At 44.3% G+C, this 22,594-nt stretch overlaps 1 protein-coding gene across 1 annotated transcript; it reads left to right on the top strand.

The window, feature by feature from the left end:
• Positions 1 to 1,753: 1,753 nt before the first annotated feature.
• Positions 1,754 to 22,594, top strand: HNRNPF (heterogeneous nuclear ribonucleoprotein F). The gene is made up of 3 exons (XM_079714909.1): positions 1,754 to 1,816; positions 16,578 to 16,637; positions 20,677 to 22,594. Exon 3 carries the CDS (start codon positions 20,728 to 20,730, stop codon positions 21,973 to 21,975), a length of 1,248 nt encoding a protein of 415 aa, XP_079571035.1. The 5' UTR covers positions 1,754 to 1,816; positions 16,578 to 16,637; positions 20,677 to 20,727; the 3' UTR covers positions 21,976 to 22,594.

Below are 22,594 nucleotides of genomic sequence, written 5' to 3' on the forward strand. Positions count from 1 at the left end.
CTGGGACCTGTGGCACCAGTCTGAGCTATCCCAACCCTTACTGTGGACGAGGGCCAACATGTGACTATGCTGGTGCTCACCTGCAAAAGATACTGTAGTGGACTCCCTAGGAGCAGGGGAAGGCTCATCATCAGGCCAAAGCCTTATTCTTTCATTTAAGAAGGCCTCAAAGATTATTGCATCATTTATGAATGCTGGAGAACTGTCAGACTTGCTGAGGGGATCAAAAAGCCCCCATGCCACAACAGTGAGAGGCCCGCGTACCGAGAGAAAAAAAAAAAAAGCCCCCATGTCTCAGAGGCCCTCTTAGTGGACTGCATGAACATGTCTTCTTGGACCTGGTTTCAGTCCCTAAATTCTGAAGTCTTTTTTTTTGGGGGGGGGGGTATAATTTGAATATTTGCCTCAGATTAGCTACTTGCATTTTCTCTCCAGAAACAGACTTTTCTACAGCCCGAGTTGTGATGGAGTCATTGGGTTTCTTATGAATACCTATTTGATTTTTGTAGGACCTGTTCTCTGAAATTATGCCTCATCAGTTTTCTAGTACATTTTCACCTCCTCCTTTTACTCTTCCTATTTTTTTTTTCCTGGAATCAGCTTCTTTTCACAAACTGCTCCTTCCTTTACTATAGTCGCCCATTCATAATCTGGCCCTATTCCAAGCACCCCCTTAATTTAACTGGTGATTTAAAAAATAATCTTCTGCTTCACCAGTGTTGAGTGCATTTATATCTCCCTCTTTATGGAGACTCCAAAAATAAAATGGTAAGAATTATTAATCCCAGAACACATTAAAGAATCTGTTCCACTGCCTCAGGCAGGGTAGCCATTTCAGCTACCATTCAGCCAGTCGGCTCAGGGGCTCTGACTGAACACTGTGCATTGCCTCGGCGTCTTGAGGGTCACCTTCAGACACCTTGGGGCTTCTCACCCCAAGTGATAGTCACGTAAGCAACCTCAGTCAACCTGCTAATCCCTTCCTAAACCCTGCCCTCGGAGCCGCCTTTATCGGTCTCCGATGTTCTCGGTTCCCTCTTTCTTCACTCTCGTCCGCAAATGACTCTCATTTTCTTCTGTCACCCTGGTCTTCAACCCAGGCGTCCTTTGGGCTCACTGTTCGGGGCACTCTCGCAGTCAGTATCTTTAGAGGTTCAGCCGTGCTCCACAATTCCTCCCCTCCCCCGACCAGGGCTCGCCCACGTCCCACCCCTCCCCTTCCCGCAGCGCTTCCGGTCCTCAGGCCCTGGCCCCGCCCTACTCCTGGCCGGCCAATCCCTGGTTCCGCTCCGGGAGCGTCACAATGAGCCCTCGCGGCCCCACCCACAGACGACCGCCTCAGAGACCCCGCCCAGCCGTGGTCTTTGCGTCTTTCCGGCTCCGTCTTGGAAGTGGAAGTAGGCCGCGTCTTCCTGAAGAAAAAGGTAGGGTTTTGCAGGGAAACCGGGCCGCGGTTACGCTGGCAGCCGGGAGCGGGCCGGGGGCACGGGTTCCTGGGGCTGCTGCTCCTGGGTGCTAGGGCGCAGGGCCGAGGGAGGGCAGGGCACTCCGAGAGCCGAAGGTCTTCCGGAAGCGCCGCGTGCGCACGACGGACGGGAGTTGTGGCCTCGGGCCCGCCGCGCGCCTGACCCAGCCTCTCCGGGGGGCCCTCCCGGGGCGCGCTGCCAGGGGTTTCCATAGTGATGGTAAACAAGCCTTAACTGCCTCAGCTACAACTGCCAAGTCCCCCGCGTTCCACCCTCCTCTAGGTGCTCAGAGGGACGACCGAGGTGCCGGATGTGAAGAAAAGCGGGGGCGTGGAGACTTGGAGCCCGAGGTGAGGGGTGGGACGGGCGGCGTGTCCGAGGCCCGCATACCGGGGAGCGGCCGGGAAATGGGGCCCCTAGTATGGAGGACCGAGGGGTTGAGATTTGGGGGTCAGGGGAGGCGGGATCGGAGGTGAAGGCCCGCACACCCGGGACCAATTAGGGACTGGGCCTACTGGGGGTTGGGGACTTCGGGGCTGAGATTTGGGGTCGGAGGAGGTGGGATCTGAGGTCAGGGGCCATACACCCGGGGACCGACTGAGTACGGAACGCGGGGAACCGGCCCACTGAGGGTGGGGACTGCGGGGCTAAGCTTTGGCTTTTGGGGAGGTGGGTCTGAGGTCAAGGGCCTTACGTTCCGGGACTGGACCGCGGGGCTGAGATTTGGGGTCGGGGAGGCAGAGACCGAAGCGACGAAGGGAAGAAGAGCCTCGTGCGGACTCCTGAGGGAGCAGAGCCGAGCGCCCCTGCCAGGAGTAGGGTGAGAAAACCAGGCGACCGTGCGAGGGGGTTCATTTTAAAATGAAAGCGGTACTTTCACGTGGCTGAACGCGTCCGCGAGTTGCACAAGACTGGTTGGGTACCTGACTCCTCCCCCCTCCCACGTTCCCGCTTGCCGAGCCTTCACTTTGGAGCTTTGCGGCCTTTTCTTTCTCTGCGTGCGGCGTGAGTGCCCTGAGCCCTTGTCTGCATTTGTCTCCTACTCTCAGAGGTATCGTGTCTGTATTTTGGCTGAAACTCTTTGGTTCTCGTTGTCCTTGCCTGATGACCACACTTCTGCTAAGCGAACTTAATTTGGCCGTTTCTTTTTCCTTGTCCCGTGCTGCTTTTATCTTTGAACGTACTTTTGCTGATTCTTGACTGCGCCCAAGAAACTTCTGGACGCTGCCGGCGCTCGCGTCGCGCCTTCGCCGCCCTGTTCCCGCGTGGCTCACGGAAGGCGGTGCCGGGCGGCCTGGCGGAGGCTGCGCGAGTCTCGGGGACGCGACCGGCCCTGGGCCCCGGTCTTTTACGGAATCGCTTGGGGGTTGCAGCCCCTCCCCGTTAATCTGTACCTTAAAGGGTCTCCCGGAGGACCCCCACAGGTTCCCGCCAGACAACCCCAGGCCCAGGCGAGCCCCCCCGATCCCTTCCCCGGCCACCGGCGAGCCCCGCGCGTCCCGCGGGACGCCCTTCGCGGCAGTTTTTTTCCCCTGAGGCCCTGACGAGCCATCATGCTTCACAAGTGTTCTCGAGGCTCCAGGGGGCCCACGAGCGGCCGCTTCCCGGAACCGCCTGGGTCGCTCGGCGGTGGAGGTGGGGGAGGGGCCCCGGGCGGCAGACGTTAGGGGCGGGCCTCGGCTAGTTCGGTCCCTCGTGGAACCCGGAGAGTGGAAGGCTGCAAATAATCTTTTAGTGAAGGACATCATCGAAACTATCGATCGTAATATAATTCTCACTCTTATTTTTAGTCACATTTTTAAAAGTTAACTATTTGTTTCTGAATTTCTAGTAAGAATGAAAATATCTCGAGTTCTCCGGTTAGACAAAAATGTCAGGGTCTATCAGTGAAAAGTGATGTTTTCAGTGCTAATTTTTAGACAAGATTTCTTCATTTTCAAGTGAGTAAATTTCTGCTCTTAATGAACATTGAGAGAGACTGCTTTATAACTGGTGTTAAGCAGGTCCAGCCTTTCCCTTGGGGATCTCATCTTCCTATATGCATTTCTGTAAATTAATTAGGTTTATGATTTCCATATTATGGTCTCCTTTTTATTTTTAGTTTTGTCTTTTAGTAACATTCTTTTTGTAGTATTTGCTTTTTGTTTTTGTTTTAACTGGCAGGTGGCTGGTTTTCACTTGAGTATTGTTACAAGGTTCCTTTAAACATAAAATAACTCGAATAAAAATGTGAATTGATTTAAGGGAAAGGATGGATTAGGAGGAGAGTTAGTCCTTGAATATGGCCCAAACTGAGGGAGAGTGGAGACACGTGGTGCGTGCCCTTTGGAGTAGGTGCCTGAAGGGGGTACAGAAATGGGAGCGGGGCCTCCTTCCACAGAGGTGACTTTCCCACCAACCTGCCCTCTCCAGTCTGAGCTCTGGCTCTCAGGCTCTTTGTAGAAACACATTAATTGACCCTTACTGGATCCACACACAGAGCTAGGTGTTTGACCACATTTTCTAATCACGTGCTCGTGACCAGTGTACAAGGAGGTATTACTGTATTCCCATCATGCAGATGTGTCCTAGGGACACAGTTGGGACTGGAACTCAGATCTATCTGACAAGGACAGTCCTCTCTGCCAGGGCCCCTGCCCTAATTAGTTGCCCTGAGCAAAGATTCTTGTGGAAGACAAAAAACTGCGCAAAGGGAGAAACAGGTTCATCTAGACCAGCCTGGCTTATTTTAACTGTTTGTATTTCTAAGGACTTTTAAAATATAATCACAATACCATCATCACATCTAAAGAAATAATAATTCCTTGATATCATCAAATACCCAGTGTTCAAATGTACCCGATTGTGTAATAAATATTTTTATATAGCTGGTTGGTTTGATTTGGGATCCAAACAAGGTCATTATATGTTTAGTAGATATATGTCTCTTAAGTTATGTTTTAAGACAGGGCAGCACTGTCCAACAAATATAATGCAAGCCACATAATTTTACATTTTCTGATAAAAAGAAACAGTTCACTTTAATAATTTAGTTTAACATGTTATATATCTAAAATAGACCCAAAATAATCACTTCATCATGTAATAAATTTTTGTAATTAATTTATTATTTTTTAAAATTTTTGGCTGCGTTGGGTCTTCGTTGCTGTGCGCAGGCTTTCTCTAGTTGCGGTGAGTGGGGGCTACTCTTCGTTGTGGTGCTCGGGCTTCTCATCGTGGTGGCTTCTCTTGTTGAGGAGCGCGGGCTCAGTAGTTGTGGCGCACAGGCTTAGTTGCTCTGCGGCATGTGGAATCTTCCCGGACCAGGGCTGGAACCCGTGTCCCCTGCATTGGCAGGCAGATTCTTAACCACTGTGCCTGCCACCAGGGAAGTCCCCCAGTAAATTTTTTTTTCCCCCGTAAATTTTTAAATTCTACTTTTCATGCTTTTTTTTTGAACTAAGCTTTCAAAATGCAGTGTGTGCTTATTTTATAGCACATCTCAATTTGTACCAGCCACATGTCAAGTATGACAAGAGGCTACCTTATTAGACAGTGACGATCTAAAGGTTCTCTATTCTTAAAAGTTTTTTCTTTGAACAAATCAGGTTGTGTGTCACGTAGGTTTCCTTCCCCACACTCTGGGTTTTTCTGACTGCATTCCCATGGTGGTGTTTGAATCTCTGTCCTCTGCATTTCCTGTAAAATGGTAGTTATCCTCTACAGGCTGTCCTGATTCCGTTGAGATTTTATTTTGAAATACTGCATGGGAGGTGCTGTGTACTCCTGCCAGAGGCACATATTGGTTGGTGTTCCTTCTTTGTGATGTTAGCAGCTGTTGATGTTCGTTCTCTAAATGCATTGTTTTGTTGATTGTTTCCAGATCAGTGATATTTTAATTCAATATTCCTTCTCAGTTATTAGCAAGTGTACTTCTGTAGAGAGGAAATTTTCTTTGTTAATCATTTGATTACTCTAAGATGTACTTTATAGAAGGCAGGTTAAGTTTTTGATTCCTTTTTTATATTTAGTATCCATATCCAGCATAATAAATTGAATCCTTAGACACTAATTTTTCTGGTATCGTTATGAAGTCATGGATTTTAACATATAGGATGTGCTTTAATCCACTGTAGCTTTTATTCTCTTTGATGCTCCAATTCAATTTTTGGCCAGTGGGAGCCTTTCACATTGGTTCCTTTCTTGACACAGTTTCAGTGGTCTTTGGCTTCCTTGGTTTAAGGCCTAATACTTCATTAGGTGGATCCGTCAAAGTTTATTCATCTGGATCTCTAGTGATGGGCAATTGGGTTGTGCTTCAATGGATAGCCTCTGCAGGCGTCTTTTCACTTTCTTGGTCATAGGGGTTGAACCATTTAATATTTCCACAAACAGTCTCTGAGAGTGTCTGCTGATCTACAGCCTCTCCAAGCGGGTTTGTTGTCAAACTTTTGTATTTTTGCCAGTGTGATAGGTATTTTAAATGTTGTTTCATTTAAAATTCTAATTTATCTTACATGGTGATGTTGAGCATCTTTTCGTGTTTAAAGGCATTTCTTTTTCTGTCAAGTGTCCATACCTCTAGCCCATTTTCTTTTTTGGATTGTTGGACTTTTTGTTTCTCTCTTTAGAAGCTCTCTCTGTACCTTAAGGGTATTAACACTTAGGAAATAAATTGCAAATGTCTTTCCCATTTTATCATGGGTATTTTGCTTAGCTTATGGTATTTTTAGCCATGCATAAGAGGTTTGGGGTTTTGTTTGTGTGTGTGTATTTGTGTATTTTTCGATATTATGGGGTTTGAGTCATGGTCAGGAAAGTTTTCCCTATTGCCAGTGTAAAGACAATTCATGTCTATTTTTCTTCTGTTATTTAGGGTATTTCTTAGAAACATGAAAAATTTTTAGTTAACCCATATTTTACCTTCATCAATATGTTAATGTGACAGTATCAGTGATTGACTTTGAAATGATGAATTACAGTTGCATTCCTGGAATAAATCCAACTTGGTCATGTTGTATTAAATAGCTTTGTGTATTGCTGGATTTGGTTGGCTAATGTTTATTTAGGAATTTTTCATGTGAGTTCATGAATGAAATTAGCCTGTGAAACTTGATAAACTAATTCTAAAACTCTTGGAAAATCAATTCCAAGTTTATTGTAGATCAAAATGTTAGAAAACATAGATGGAAACAACAGAGCTTTAAGTTTAAAAAAAATCCATATGGCCTTGGTCTAGGAAAAAGGTCTCAAACAGGACACAAAAAGCAATAATCATTTAAGGGGAAAAAATGACAAGAATGAAGAAAATTCTAAACTATTATGTTTCCCTTACAGTATGCCTTTTACAAAAATCCTCATATAGTATAAATATTTTACAAATTCCTACCACACTCTCTCCTTTTAAGTTTATCTACATGCAAAGATGGTCCATCATTGACATCTCCATTCTTCATCTTCCCCTAATTGAGGTCTCTTCTGCTTTACATGAATATTTGGTTAGAATAGTGTTGTCCACAGTAAGCCTAGAAGACTGGCCACAGCCCGCAATTTAAAATTATAATTACTTTGCTTTAAGAAAATCAGCTTCATGGTGCTGGTTTTAAATCTTTAAGTTTGTTTGTTTTTCATTTTAACCATCTACTTTTATAGATTCTTTTTCAGAAGTTTAAAATTTTGTACATATGTACATGTACATATCTGTTTGGGTTCATTTCTATAGTATTTTGTAAGTATTAAAATAAACATTTGATCACCCGGTAAAGAAAAAAGAATAGTGCTGTCCAATAGAATTATGTGAATGATTTTTAAAATTTTTTAATAATTGATGTAATTCACATACCATACAGTTCACCTTTTTAAAGGGTACAGTTCAGAGGTGCTTTTTTTTGTGAAAAAGTTGTAAAAACCATCCCCACTATCTAATTTCAGTATGTTTTCTTTCTTTAATTAATTAAATTGAAGTATAGTTGATTTACAATATATATTAGTTTCAGGTGTACAGCACCGTGACTCAGTTGTACGTATGTGTATTCTTTCTCAGATTCTTTTCCCTTAGAGGATATTACAAAATATTGAGTATAGTTCCCTTTGCTATACAGTAGGTCCCTGTTGGTTATCTATTTTATATACAGGAGTGTGTATATGTTAATTCCAACTTGCTAATTTACACACACACACCCCCTTTGGTAACCATAAGTTTGTTTTCTATGTCTGTGAGTCTCTTTCTGCTTTGTAAATAAGTTATTTGTTTTTGTTTTGTTTTTAGATTCCACATATATCATATTTGTCTTTCTTGTCTGGCTTACTTCACTTAGTGAGATGATCTCTAGGTCTATCCATGTGGCTGCAGATGGCCCGGTACCTTTCCTTATGTTGAAACACCCTTAAGCATTCTTAAGCATTCCTAGGATAAATCCCACTTGGTCACGGTGTATAATCCTTTTTACAGGTTGCTGGATTCAGTTTGTTAGTATTTTGTTGGGATTTTGTGTCTATACTCCTAAGCGGTTATCTTGCGATGTCTGTCTGGTTTTGATGTCTGCAAGTGTATTAGTTTGCTAGGGATACCATAACAAAATCCTACAGACTAGGTTACTTAAACAATTTATTGTCTCATAGTTCTGGAGGCCAGAAGTCCTACATCAAGGTGTCAGCAGGTTTGGTTCCCTCTAAGAAGCTTAAGGAAAGGGATATGTTCCAGACCTCTCTCTGTGGTTTATAGATGGCTGTCTTCCCTCTGCTTATCTGTGTCCAAATTTCCCCTTCTTCATGTTGGAATACAGCCCATCTTAATTATGTCATTTTTAACTTAATTACCTCTGTAAAGACTATATCACCTCTGTAAAGACTATATCCAAACCTGGTCACATTCTGAGGTACTAGGGGTTAGGACTTTAACATGTGAATTTTGGGGACACAATGTTCAGCCCATAACAGGGGGTAATTAATACTGGCTTTGTATATAGAATGCATTGGAAAATATTTTAATAAAGTATATTTTAATACATATTTTGATTGGTTCAACACATCCAAAGTATCACTTCAGTATGTAATCAGTATTTTTATTTATTTATTTATTTTATTTTGCGGTATGCGGGCCTCTCACTGTTGTGGCCTCTCCAGTTGTGGAGTGCAGGCTCAGCAGCCATGGCTCACGAGCCCAGCCGCTCCGTGGCATGTGGGATCTTCCCGGACCGGAGCACGAACCCATGTCCCCTCATCGGCAGGTGGACTCTCAACCACTGTGCCACCAGGGAAGCCCCCTGTAATCAATATTTTGAAGTTGAGGTTTTAGGTTCTTGTTTTTGATGTTCGCAATTCATTTTAATTTTTAAAATTTAAATTATTATTATTATTATTATTATTATTATTTTGGCTGCTCTGAGAGGCTTGTGGGATGTTAGTTCCCCCACCAGGGATCGAACCCGTGCCCTTGGCCTTGAGAGCGCAGAGCCCTAACCACTGGACTTACAGGGAATTCCCTGCAATTCACTTTATATGTACTAAATTTTATCACTTAGGGCACATCTCAGTTTGTACTTGCCACATTTCAAGTGCTCAGTAGCAGTGTGTGACTATTGGTACCATATTTTTATCCTTTGTACCTAACTTGTTCTCTTTCCAAAGCAGTTTTTCTCTGTACTTTAAATATTTTTTTTTACCATCGTATGCCTGGGTTGTGTGTTTTTAAAGATCTGTTGGGAACTACACCACTGAGTTTATCTTAAGCCAGGAAAGTTTCCTTCCATTCTTTATCTGTTCTGGCCTCCATTTTGTCTTTTTCTCCTTCTGGAATTCCTATCATTCACATGTTGTTTCTCCTGTCACATGTTATCTCTTACTCCTCTGAATTTCATCTTTTTCCCCTCATTGTTTCTGGGTTTTTTTCTTTGTTTTGAGCTATTTCTTCCACTTGGTTTTCCAAGCAACTACCCTTTCTTTCAATTCATTACTAACTTTATAAATTCAAAACTCAGTTTTTAGCACTGGAAAGTTTTTTATTCTGTAATCAAGTATCTGAGAGTGCTTGTTATTTTTCCTGTTAAAATATTTACAGTTTTGTACAGTACTTCTTGTTCCCAGAAAACTGTCTGCTGTTCTAAGCCGTTGTCCGATTTGTGGTATTCTGGTGCTGGAACCCCTCTCAAGTACATTGTCATGTTCCTTTCCTCCTCTTGGCTCTGTTCTCTAGCCCGCCCCCTGCCCCCAACCCCACCCCCACCCCGGCCCGCCTCCCTGGAGCAGTGTGCTACCGTCCCCTGAGCAGCAAAAATGGAGCACAAGGAGCTACAGCTGCCTCCACTCCTATGGCAGCTGCAGGGGACCTGACAAGATGTCAGCTCTCCACCAAGACCCAAGAGGAAGCTCTAGGCCTACTGAAGGGGCTGTGGGCATTCATTAATACAGATGACGAAGTATTTCCCTCAGTTGGGGAGAACAGATTTTTATCTTTAACACTGGAGGTTTCTTTTTCTTTTTTTCTTAAAAATTAATTATTTTATTTATTTTGGCTGCACCGGGCCTTAGTTGTAGCATGCAGGATTTTTAGTTGCGGCATGCAGACTTAGTTGCGGCATGCATGTGGGATCTAGTTCCCCGACCAGGGATCGAACCCCGGCCCCCTGCACTTGGATGCGCAGAGTCCTACCCACTGAACCACCAGGGAAGTCCCTGGAGGTTTCTTTTTATGAACACCCCACCTGATACTTTTTCTGTTGTAACTTTAGATCTTGATTCTTGAGTCACTAATGCAATCAATAATACAGAGCAATGACTGCTTGTTCTATGGTGGCTAATAATTTGTCCCTTGTATTAATTTCAGTACAAGCATTATAGACATAATTTACCTAACATTACACTATTTTTGCTTTTTAGTTAACACACCTTTTGAGAAATGAACACTGAGGAAAACAGTGTATTATTACCCCAGACTTAGCTACAGTAAGCTAAAGAGCCTAATAGCTAAAAGATAATGGAAAACAGCTTTCCTATTGCTTACAAATTATGATATATTTTCTTAGATGGATAAAAATGTAGTAACAGCAACGAACATTTAAAATGTCATTTATTTTAACCACCCCACCTGTAGCTTCTCTTTTTTTTAATTGAAATTGATTTACAATGTTGTGTTAGTTTCTGGTGTACAGCAAAGTGATTCATTTATGCATGTATGTATTTTTCATATTCCTTTCCATTTATGGTTTATTACAGGATATTGAATATAGTTCCCTGTGCTATACAGTAGGACCTTGTTTATCTATTTTATATATAGTACTTTGTATCTTAAAGCTTCTCTTTTCTTTAATAGCCCTTAGGTAGTTTTATGTGTTGAACTTGGTATGTTGTACAAATTAGGTCAGAGTTCTCACACTTGAGAGGCATGAGCTGCTTGAAAATTTAGGTACAGTTGTGTGTGTGGGGTATACTTTTTAAAAAAGTTGATCCAGACCTGCATCATATTCTCAGGTGGAGTCCCTGACAGCAAAAAAAAAAAAAAAATGTTTAAGAACCACTGAATTGGGACTTTATAAAATTGCTGGGTTGGAAGAGACTTGAGGTTTCTAATGTAGTTTCTAACAGAACAGGAAAACATCCATAACAAATAGGAATCTGGGCTCTGCTCATATACTGTCCCATGACTGGGAATTGCTTCTTCCCCAGACCCCATGTGTGCTCCTCAAGTGGAAAACAGACAGCAGCAGAAACGATATCTAAAATTCTTTTTTGAATTTAGTAAGAACTGAATATAAAGATTAAAAGGATGCACCACAAAATAAAAATATTTTTACAAAGCAGCCAACACCAAAACATATCCTGACAAGCGGCTGCATTTTAAAAACGTAAATAATTTGAATAAGTATCTGGGGGAAATAAGTAGGTAATGTACAAAGGAAAAATAGAATAATATGGTCTTCTAATTTCTACTTTTAAACCGTAGCTTTTTACCAGGGGGAGAAAGTTTAACATTTCCACCCCTGTTCATGCTTCTGATCTGTTTAAATGTCACTTCCTCAGAACCCCAATGTGTTAATCCCTGTTTTCTTAATTTGAGTTTTCAGAATTTGTCATACGTTTGTTTGTTTCTTTATTGATTTCCTAGTCCACTGTTCTGTGGACTTAGCACAGTACCTGCATCTTGTAAGTGCACAATATTTCTGGGTTAATGAATGACTTGAAATTGGGTAAATTTTATCTACTGCACATCACTCAAATCCTTTCACATGCTTCAGTTTCCATCACAATGTTTTTGTTGCAGGGTACGTACCATACCATCAGTTCTTCCTAAACTTGTCTCACTTCTTCCCATCCCATCTCCATGCATCTGTTCCCATCATTCATTTTCCAGAGAGCAGCTAGACTGTTCTGTTGAAAAGCAAAACTCTATACTACATTCCATTTTGAAATAGTTAAGTATCTTCCCTTAGAGTAAATAAAGTCCAAAATACCGAATCAGGCCTTCAGGGCTTTGGAGGATCTTACTCTGCTCCCCCCTTTCGTGGATCTCCCCGCTGGCTGCAGGTGTTTTGAGGTGCTTTCTGTCTCAGCATTACACTTTCCCCTGTGTCTTCTGTACATGTTGTTCCTTCACCCGGCAGGAACCCTATCATGACTGATCAATTATTAACACTCGACTAGCCAGTTAGCCAGTGTCACCAACCAGTTAAGCCAAGAAAGAACATGTAACGCTACTTAACTGCAACAAATACATGGAAATAAAATAAGTGAGAAAATGGATGCCAGTCGTTTAAATTACCAAGAATGTATTTTGAAGAGGATTTTAAGAAGTGAAATAAGTGCTTGTGAAGCAGTCAAGATACTCATTTCCATAGAGATACTCTTTCCAAAAACAAGTCAATTTTGTGGCTTAATTTTTCTTCAGAATATTGTTTTCTTTCTTTTGAATGTATGCGTTTTTAGTGTCTTTCTCACTTTCTGTGGGATGGCTGGATTTTGAATTAGATAATTTTGAAGCAGATCCCAGCCATCACACCATTTCACCTACAAACAAGTATTTAAAATATCTCTAAAAATTAATTCCTTTATTTTTAAACATAACTGCAATTCTATCATATCTGACATAAGTAAAATCAGTGTTCATGTATCTCCTAAATTGTCTCAAATGTTGACCAACTTGTTTGAATCAAGATCCAGATATGTCCCATGCATTGTGAATCCTTGATAATTCTCTTAAATTTCTTTTATTCAGTAGGTGCTCCCTTGGAGATATTTTGTTGAATGCCTGGCTATTGTCATTGTCGAGTTACCCAGTCTGGCTTTGTAGGCTGCATTATCATATTCTCACCTAGAACCATTCCTTTTCCCTGTAAATTCTGTAGTTTGTTCGTTATTTCTAGTAAATAGATTAAGACTTTTTCCTCTTAGATAATTTTATTACTAAAAGTATTAAACATACACAAAAGTAGAGACAAAAGTATGCAACTCCATGTACCCATCGCCCAGCTTCAGTAATTACTAAATCATGGCCCATGTTGTTTCATCCGTATTCCGACTCGCTGCAGATTATTTAGAAACAGATTCTAGGCATCAGATGTATATCTAATGACTTTAAAAAAATCACAGCATAGCTACAACTAAAATTTTATCATTTCTTAATGTAAAGTCAGTCACTGCTAAGATTACTGCAGTTGCCTTATAATTGTTTTCCAGTTCATTTGAATTAGGAGTCAAAAGTTAATAAAATGTAACTGCTTGTTAGGTTATGAAGTTTAAGAATTGCGTGTTTTGAAATTAATCTTTTTGAAACTGCAAAAATATTTACATGACTAGGCTCAAATCTACAAAACAAGGTACTGTATACACAAAGACGTTCTACCTTTTGTTCATTAGTTTCCATTCTGAATCCTTTCCTGCCTTCAGAGATGACTTTTTTTTTTAATTTAAATTTTATGGTTTCTCCTTCCACGTGCGTGGTGCCGGTCACCCCTCCCCTCCGCCCGTACTCTGGACTTTTCTCCACCCTGGCACCTCTCCTGAGAGCACACTCAGAACGGTCTTCCTCGTTGCTTTCCTTCCCTCCTCCTCCCACTTCCTGCCTTGGCCGACCGCGCGGGCCGCACCTGCAGGACGCGTTTCCATTGGTGACATCTTGGCGGGCCCGTCGGTGGCACTTCCTCCTTTACACCCCGTGACCCACGTCCGGCTCGCCGCCCTCCCAGTCACGCGGCCTCTGCCTCTGGGACGCAGCCCCGCGCGCCGGCCTTCCGGACTCCAGGCCCCGGACCCGTCGTGGTGAGCCGCCGCGAGCGGACGACCCCCGCCCGCACTCCCCCCAACCCCCGCGGGTCTCGGGCACTCTTCCCCACCTCCTCCCGCACAGCCGCCCCCCCTACCCCCGGAACTCTTTCTTCCCCCTCGCTGCCCCGGGAATTCCCCTCCCCCCCAACCCTACGGCCTCAGGAAGTCCCCCCGACCCGACCCGGGAGCTCCGCCCCCTGCCCGGGGAGGCGACCGCCGACCTTGGGTCCCGCGAACTCTTCCTCGCCGCCCCTAGAAGCCCCTCTGACTCGGGAGCTCCGCCTCCCCTCCCCCCCCCGCGGTTCCAGGAAGCCCGGCCGGAGAACTCTTCCCCATCTCGCCGCCAACACTTCCCCCCTCCCTCCCCGGTCTAGAATCTCTTCCTTCTGCCACTCCAGTGAGCCCCCTGCCCCGGGAGCTCCCCTCCACCTCCGGGCTCGGGGAGCCTTAGCCTCGTGACCTCCTTCCCCTCCCCCCAACTCTCGCAGCCCGGGAAGCCTCTCCTCCCTTCCCCCACCCGTAGCTCGCCCCGCCCCGGAAGCTCCCGCTGACCCCGCCCAGGCCCGGGGATGGGGCGCCCTGTTGTCGCGCGTTCCTGTAGGGCTTGGTCGACCCGAGACCGTCGGATCGCCCGGTGGAGGCCGAGCGAACCCCTTCACTTTGTCCCAGTGCCTCCGCCAGGAGCCTGGTGTCCGGGACCCATACAGCGCTTCCCGCCGAAATCGCTCAGACGCGCCCCTGACGGCCCGCGATTTTGAGAGCGCACTTTCAAGCCTCGTTTGAAGCCAGTTGAGTTTCAGTTTCAGGTTAATAACAAAAGGAGATGCACCTGGCCTTTCCCCGGAATCCTCTGCGTTTTTAAGCGTCGGGTGGAATTGGGGGTCCTTTGGCTGTGAACCGCGCTTGCTTCATGAAGATAGAAATCGGTCCTGCTCCTTTCAGCGGTAAGTCTTAGGGCCAAAGAGTCAACCGCGTAATCGTGAGGCGGGGTCTCACGCGGACCGTGGTTTAAGAGGTAGAACTTTCTGAGTGATTAAGACAGCCAGAACAGTCTGAGTGCTGCCAGCTGTAGGTTAAAATTCATTTACAAATGAGGGTGAAATGCTCTTCAGGCCTCACTGGAACACAAATAAAGGGGGTGAAGCCGGGGACCCGCCGAGTTCCCGTCTCTGAAGAGAGACGGTGCGGGTGCAGTTTAAAGCGCCCTGTGTGCTCTCTCGAGAAACCTAATCAGCCGTGCGTTCAGGCGCGCCCTGTTTATCTTGATTGGTCCACCTGGATCCGAACTAAATCTTGCCTAACCTGTATAGTAGAGTGAGGAAGAGCACGTTCTGGAGACCGTCCCAGGAGTCCTGGGAGCCTGTTAGAAATGCTGAGTCTCGACCCCGGCCGAGATCTATTGTTTTAGGATCTGAATTTTAACAAGATCGTCGGGTGGTCCGTGTGCGCACTTACGTCATAGTCCAGTTGCGGATGTGTGTGCGGGTGTGTGTGTGCGCGCGCGCGCAAGATCCTTGGTTGTCCCTCCGTTCGGTACGTTCAGTTCAGTCGGTCTCCAGTTGCAGCACTCGAGAGCAGTATTTTGTTAGCCGCCGCCGCCGCCAGCAGCGATTGCAGGGTGCTGCCGGGGAGCGGGGTGGGCGGCCAGTGTTCCCCCTCAGCGCTTCAACTGTGTGTGCGCCGCGGTTCAGTCTCGTGAGAATCGGCTTCCTTGCTTCTGGCCGCCCCCGAGTGTGCGTGCCCGAGGAGGCGCCTCAGCCGTTGGTGTGCGGACCACACTGGAGTGAGCCAGGAGCAGGGATAAACCTAGGCAGAAGGGGTTCGGCCCATTAGGATGACTGGGTTCTATCTACCCTTTAGATTTCACTCTTTTCTGGGGGCAGAGGAGAGGGACGGTTGATGAAGCCTCTTGAAAACCCTGTTCTAGAGAAATTGAAACTGTTACTTCTTAAATTGTAGTACTTTACATTTATATAGGTCTTTCCCCAAAAATAGTATCTCGTGTAATAATTACAGGACGCTAATAAGGCAAGGCAGATATTACCTCTAAGACAACAGGCTCAGAAATTAACTTGACTTTCTCAGTTCTACGTTTCTAAAACTAAGAATGTGCTTTAATTCTCAAACTAATTCTCTGGACATATGTATTTTGGGGACAGCTTTGTCCTGTGGCTGTGGTTGATGGTACTGATGTTTTTCCTATTGAAAAGCATATTTCAACATTTCCTCCCCTCACTCTTCCTCAGTTAAAAGATTAATGTTAGACCAAATACATTAGGTCTCAAGAAGTGAAGCTATCACATAAAACTGGGAAAGAAAGTCTTGAGTATCTCCAGCCAGTCCTCCAGGAATGCTTTTAAATTGTAAATACTGTTGGAACAGTGTCTAGCAAACCACCTTTCTCTGGAGCCCATCCCTGTGAAAATCTGGCCACGCCTCTGGCCTCCCGTGCGGGTCGGCGCCGCAGCTCCTCGCCGCCCGCGGCTTCCCGGAACCGCGCTGACATTGCTCCCGCTCCATCCCGATAGTGCCCCTCCCGCCCTCGGTATTTAAGTTGCCTTAGCGCGCTCAGGTATTCGTGTATAGAACTCGCGTTTTGAGTACATCTCTCAGAGCGAAGTGGGAGGGTTCCAGGCTGGTACTCTCGGCGTTACCCTAGGGAAGAGGTAAAGCGTTTCAAAGCTGTGGGGGCGGGCGGGCGTGCACTTTCTTGAAGGGAGCCCCGCGGTTTTGTAAACGGCCTCCCACAGCCCGGGCTTTGGCTTTTCCGGAGGAAGGGAGCCCGGAGCCCAGCCCAGCCGGGGAACCGCTGGCTCTGCTCACTCTGGGAGTACTGGGGCACTGCGGCAAGACGGCCTTATCGCTTTTTTTTAGGACAGTTCGTTACCTGCCTGGAGTGTCTTCGACTGTGGGCATCCCCCGCTGTTCTTTAAGGTGAGCTATTTTAAGAAAAGTAATTTCTCAGTTTATAATTGATTTATTTTATTGACACAGAAAACTTTCTTGAGTGTGAAGATTTCACTAGCTGTAAATCTAATGTTGAGCAGAACTCCAGCTTTCTTAACTTTCTCAAGTGTTAGTTAATGTTCTAAGTACTGTAAGTCTGCAAAGAATCCAAATGTAGAGGATTCTGAGGGCAAAGATGAGGATATTGCATTACATACATTAGAAATATAGATAGGTGTTTTGGAAGAGTTCTCTCCTCACATTGCCTTCAGAGGAGAAGTCACTTTATTTTTGAAACATTATTTTCTGAAACAAAAAACATTTATAATTGTTTTATATTGGGCGTTTTAAGTAGTCCTTACATGAAATGTCTGTGTTCTTTTATGTTTCCTGCTTGTCTTTTTTAATTTTTTCTCCCTGCTTGTCTTTTTTAACCTAACGAGGCTGCCATATTCTAGAGGGTGGTGTTGACCCCACCTGGCCATCAGTTAATCTCTTGCTAATCTTGGGCCTGCTGTGCTGGGGGTGGGACCACAGTGACCTACGGGCACAGATCAGTCTGTCCTTGCTAGGCTCTCTTGCGTTTTTGAAGAGTTTTAAACAAATCATGAATTTGTTTTCCTAGAATGCTCTGGGATCACAGAACTGTAAGACTTAATTTGTGGAAGGGGAAGATTTTATGGGAAAGGTGGTATATTTGAGCTGAGACCTTAAGGATTAGTGGGATTTAGCTAGACAGAAGGTTGGGTGGAGTATATTTGGAGAGATAATTACCACATGTGTCACACCCAAGGCAGCAGAGAGCCTGGCACACTCCAGGCACAGAGAATAGGAATAAGAGGATGTATGTTTTTTTAATGCAAGTGATGTGAGCGTGTGTTGCAGGTCAGAGCTGCAAGGCCTGAGCGCCCCCTTAGCCCCATGGTTTGTGTTCCAGGCAGTGGGAAGCCACTGAGGTCTTAGAACAGGAGAGTGACATAAAGTCACTTTAAAAGAGCTACAGATTAGGTTGCAGTAAGGGTTGGAAAAGTTTTAAGGATCAGATGTGAATGTGTCCTGGAAAGGGCTATTGGTACTGGGATTAGAAAGAAAGAGGAGGTAGAAAGAGATATGAGGACAATGCACAAAGAAGATGATGATTTGATAATTCAAATCATAATGCCAAGCAGTGTGCTAGGGACTGAGAAGAGATGTGAGAAACCTTTATTGCTTGTTGGAGTCAAGAGTTACTGAATAGAATTTAGGTGTGGGTTAGGAATAGGATTAGGGTGGAGAATGGGATGACCCCCAAAGAAATGATGAGCTCATTGGATTTAAGGGCTAGGGAGTTGTTCAAGGATTACTTTAGTTTCATTCTAGAGCTTCTGGATGACAGGTAAGGCTGACCAGGGTGCTGCTATAGAAGAGTTACAGGAAAAAGGCTGTTCATTTGTGGTACATAGGTGGTACTATGGAGTAGACTTTGTGTATACCAGTCTTGGCCTCAGGGAGCCTAAAGCTGGGAACTTGGGTTCCAGAGCCCAGAATTGGCCCTGGACATACAAGGATCAGGTGAGGCTGCCTACAAAGCAGGGGTGGGGGGGCATGAAAAGAAAGAAGGGCCAGTGATTGCATACAATTGAACCTTGAGGAAGGGCTCAGAGAGGCAGAGTGCCTAAGGAATTAACAGGAAAACCTAGAGCAACGGGGAGAAGGGATTTCCAGAGAGAATGGTTAAATCCTGCTGTGGGAACTGAGAAGATGGAGATAAAAAAATGTTCCTTTCCTGCCGTTGAGGTCCTTGGCAGAGTGAGATCATGCCCTTCTTTTTATGGTGGGGGTGGGTAGAGGCCTTTTGAGGATGAGATGTTACTGAAAGGGAAAGCAAATCAGCAAGTAGCTGGAGGCAAACTTGGTATCAGGGAAGGTGTATATTACAGGGTTGGTTAGAAATGAGAAAATCTCCTTAATTGATAAGGAAAATAGTGTTCTGTGAAGCATTTGTGAAGATGGGGATTTCTTGGGGCAGGTGGAGTTGCCGGAGCAGAGCTGCAGATAACAAACTCAGCTATGAGAAGAAGCAACTCCTTGTTTATAAGTTCCTAAATCTTGTTCCAGTTTGCTTCACTGTGTCTCTGTTAGCAGTTTGCTTTTCTTTTTCTTATCTTAACCATTCATGCTTTCTAATTTGTTTAAATTGTGGGGTTTTTAGAAATCTGTCTATTTTGCTCTAATAGTGTAAATACCCCATTCCATCTGGGATAGTTTTGGGATTCATCTGAGGTAGGATTCTGCCTTATATTTTTCTACATAATGACCAACGTGCCCAGATTTCTTGAAAAGGGGGCTCTTACCTTTAACAGCTACATCTGTTACACTTGATGTGAAATGACGATTTCATGAAACAATTTCCTTGTACTAGCGCCTGTTTTGAGCATTGTCACTAAGAATGTAGTTTGGGTCCTATCTGTATTTTTATTGTCTCTCTATTATGTGTATATTGCTATCTGATGACTCAACTCCTACTCTTCACAATACAGCCCTTTACATGGATTTGACCTTTACTCTTTTTCAGTTTAGACTCTTGGGTGTCAGATGCCACTTGCACTTCATGACACCCTGTCAGGAAGGGCACCTGTCATGCCTCTTGTACACTGAGGAGTTCATTCCCTTTGTAGTCCTCAATGAAACACAGCAAAGTATGTGTGTTACATTGATCAACATGATGTGTTCTTTTAAAGATTTTTTCCTTTTTTTTTTTGATGTGGACCATTTTTAAAGCGTTTATTGAATTTGTTACGATATTGCTTCTGTTTTACGTTTTTTGGGCCTCGAGACACGTGGGATCTTTGCTCCCTGACCAGGGATCGAACCCTCACCCCCTGCACTGGAAGGCGAAGTCTTAACCACTGGACAGCCAGGGAAGTCCCCATAGTGTGTTTTATGATCTTCTCCCCTCCCCACTTTTCTTTTCTTTTCTTTTTTTTTGGCCGCACTGTGCTGCTTACGGGATCTTAGTTCCCCAACCAGGGATTGAACCCAGGCCAAGGCAGTGAAAGTGCCGAGTCTTGAACACTGGACCACCAGAGAATTCCCAGTTGATCCTTTTTTAATATATGAAACTGAGAAACTTATAATACGATTTTTACATTTGCATCACACTTAACTGATATTCTGCTGATGCACTAATCTGCTTGTTTGGATATGTCTTAATTTGACCTCACACTTGACTCAGGTTTTGTTTGAGTTGACAATAGGAATAATGATACCTCCTTAGGCTCTGGAAGCCATTGCTCTCTTGTATCCTTGCATCATTGTTGCTGTTAAAAACACTGATTCTGGTTCACCCCAGTGTCACAGGAAATGTTATTCTGTATTGTGATTTAAAATAACCTGTGTTTGTCACGTCATTTTGCTTCTGTAGTGTCTTGCCACAAACAAGCAGATTGGTTAAATGTAGGGCTTATAGTTGAAGAATCACACAGGAGCTGTTTTAAATGAACCACCAAATTTCATCACAACAGATAACGTGGACTAAATAAAACAAGAAAATGCCCTGCCCAATACTTAGATTCTTTTGTGTTCAAAGTACCAGGTCACACCTACCCTCTCTTGCCTTTTACTTTAGTGATGCAACAATACAGCTCATCTGTTTTCCTGTAGTTGTGACAAGTTCTTAGTATTTCTGAATGTTGCCTCAATTCATTCTCTTGTTTTTCCTTCTAGAACTCATAGTAATTGACCATAAGAATTTGTAGATTTTGTCTTATTGATTGAAGCTTCCAGATCACTATTTTGCTCTTCAAATTTTACTCTCCATTTTCTTTTTTTTAAGACCCCCTAATTTGTTAATTTGTTATTTTCAGTCTATCTGTGAGTAATGTAGCTATTTTGGGAGAGACGTAGGATTGAATCTCCACTCATATATCTTAACATCTTTAATTTCACTCATCTTTCCTCATCTGTAAAATGGAAACTATTTACTGTATATTCTTGTTATACATATTAAATGAAAATTTATGTAAAGTAGTTTTTGCTTTCTTTTCAGCCACAAAAAGCCGCATCCAAGTTTGTTTGACGTCTGCTCTGTCAAGTGTCCATGATGTTGGGCCCCGAGGGAGGTGAAGGCTTTGTAGTCAAGCTCCGTGGCCTGCCCTGGTCCTGCTCTGTTGAGGATGTGCAGAATTTCCTCTCCGACTGCACAATTCATGATGGGGTCGCAGGCGTTCATTTTATCTACACTAGAGAAGGCAGGCAGAGTGGTGAGGCTTTTGTTGAACTTGAATCAGAAGATGATGTAAAGATGGCCCTTAAAAAAGACAGGGAAAGCATGGGACATCGGTACATTGAGGTGTTCAAGTCCCACAGAACCGAGATGGATTGGGTGTTGAAGCATAGTGGTCCAAACAGTGCTGACACCGCCAATGATGGTTTCGTGCGACTTCGAGGACTCCCGTTTGGATGCACCAAGGAAGAAATCATTCAGTTCTTCTCAGGGTTGGAAATCGTGCCAAACGGGATCACATTGCCTGTGGACCCCGAGGGCAAGATTACAGGGGAAGCCTTTGTGCAGTTTGCCTCACAGGAGTTAGCTGAGAAGGCTCTAGGGAAGCACAAGGAGAGAATAGGGCACAGGTATATTGAGGTGTTCAAGAGCAGTCAGGAAGAAGTTAGGTCATACTCGGATCCCCCTCTGAAGTTCATGTCAGTGCAGCGGCCGGGGCCCTATGACCGGCCTGGCACAGCCAGGAGGTATATCGGCATTGTCAAGCAAGCAGGCCTGGAGAGGATGAGGTCTGGTGCCTACAGTGCAGGCTATGGGGGCTATGAGGAGTACAGTGGCCTCAGCGATGGCTACGGCTTCACCACCGACATGTTTGGAAGAGACCTCAGTTACTGTCTCTCTGGGATGTATGACCAAAGGTATGGAGATGGCGAGTTCACTGTCCAGAGCACCACTGGACACTGCGTCCACATGAGGGGGCTGCCCTACAAAGCCACGGAGAACGACATTTACAACTTCTTCTCTCCACTCAACCCAGTGAGAGTCCATATTGAGATTGGCCCTGATGGAAGAGTGACCGGCGAAGCTGATGTCGAATTTGCCACTCACGAAGAAGCTGTGGCGGCCATGTCCAAAGACAGGGCCAACATGCAGCACAGATACATAGAACTTTTCTTGAATTCCACGACAGGGTCCAGCAACGGGGCATATAGCAGCCAGATGATTCAAGGCATAGGGGTGTCAACCCCGTCCACTTACAGTGGCCTTGAGAGCCAGTCCGTGAGTGGCTGTTATGGGGCGGCTGGCTATGGTGGCCAGAACAGCATGAGTGGATATGACTAGTTTTGTAGTAGCTTTTGAGTTATTTTCAATCAAATTTTCACAGGCAGCCAACAAGCAGTGAAAAGCAGTTATTACTCTAGAGGAAGCTGTGGGACCCATTTTGCACCATGAGTTTGTAAAATCTGGATTAAAAAATTACCTCTTCAGTGTTTTCTCATGCAAACTTTCTTCTAGCATGTTATATTGAGTAAACTAAAACCATTTTCAGCTTTTCTCAACATTTTGGTAGTGTACTTTCTGGAGTGATGTTATCTGAGTTAAAGTAGTTTTAAGTACATTAAATGTGGATCTTTTACACCACATCATCGTGAACACATTGGGGAGGTGTGCTTTTTTGGAAAACTCAAGGTGCTAGATCCCTAATTCAAAGAGGAACATTTCTCATGTTTGTTCATTCTAGTTTATTTTCATTTAAAATCTTTTAGGTTAAGTTTAAGCTTTTTAAAAGTTAGTTTTGAAAATTGAGACACATTACTAATACTGTAGGAATTGGTGAGGCCTTGACTTAAAACTTTCTTTGTACTGTGATTTCCTTTTGGGTGTATTTTGCTAAGTGAAACTTGTTAAATTTTTTTTGTTGACTAAATTTTTTTCTTAAAATAAAAAGACTTTTTCACAA

Source organism: Hyperoodon ampullatus, assembly GCF_949752795.1.
Source record: "Hyperoodon ampullatus genome assembly, chromosome: 1".
In the NCBI taxonomy this organism is placed as follows: Eukaryota; Metazoa; Chordata; class Mammalia; order Artiodactyla; family Ziphiidae; genus Hyperoodon; species Hyperoodon ampullatus.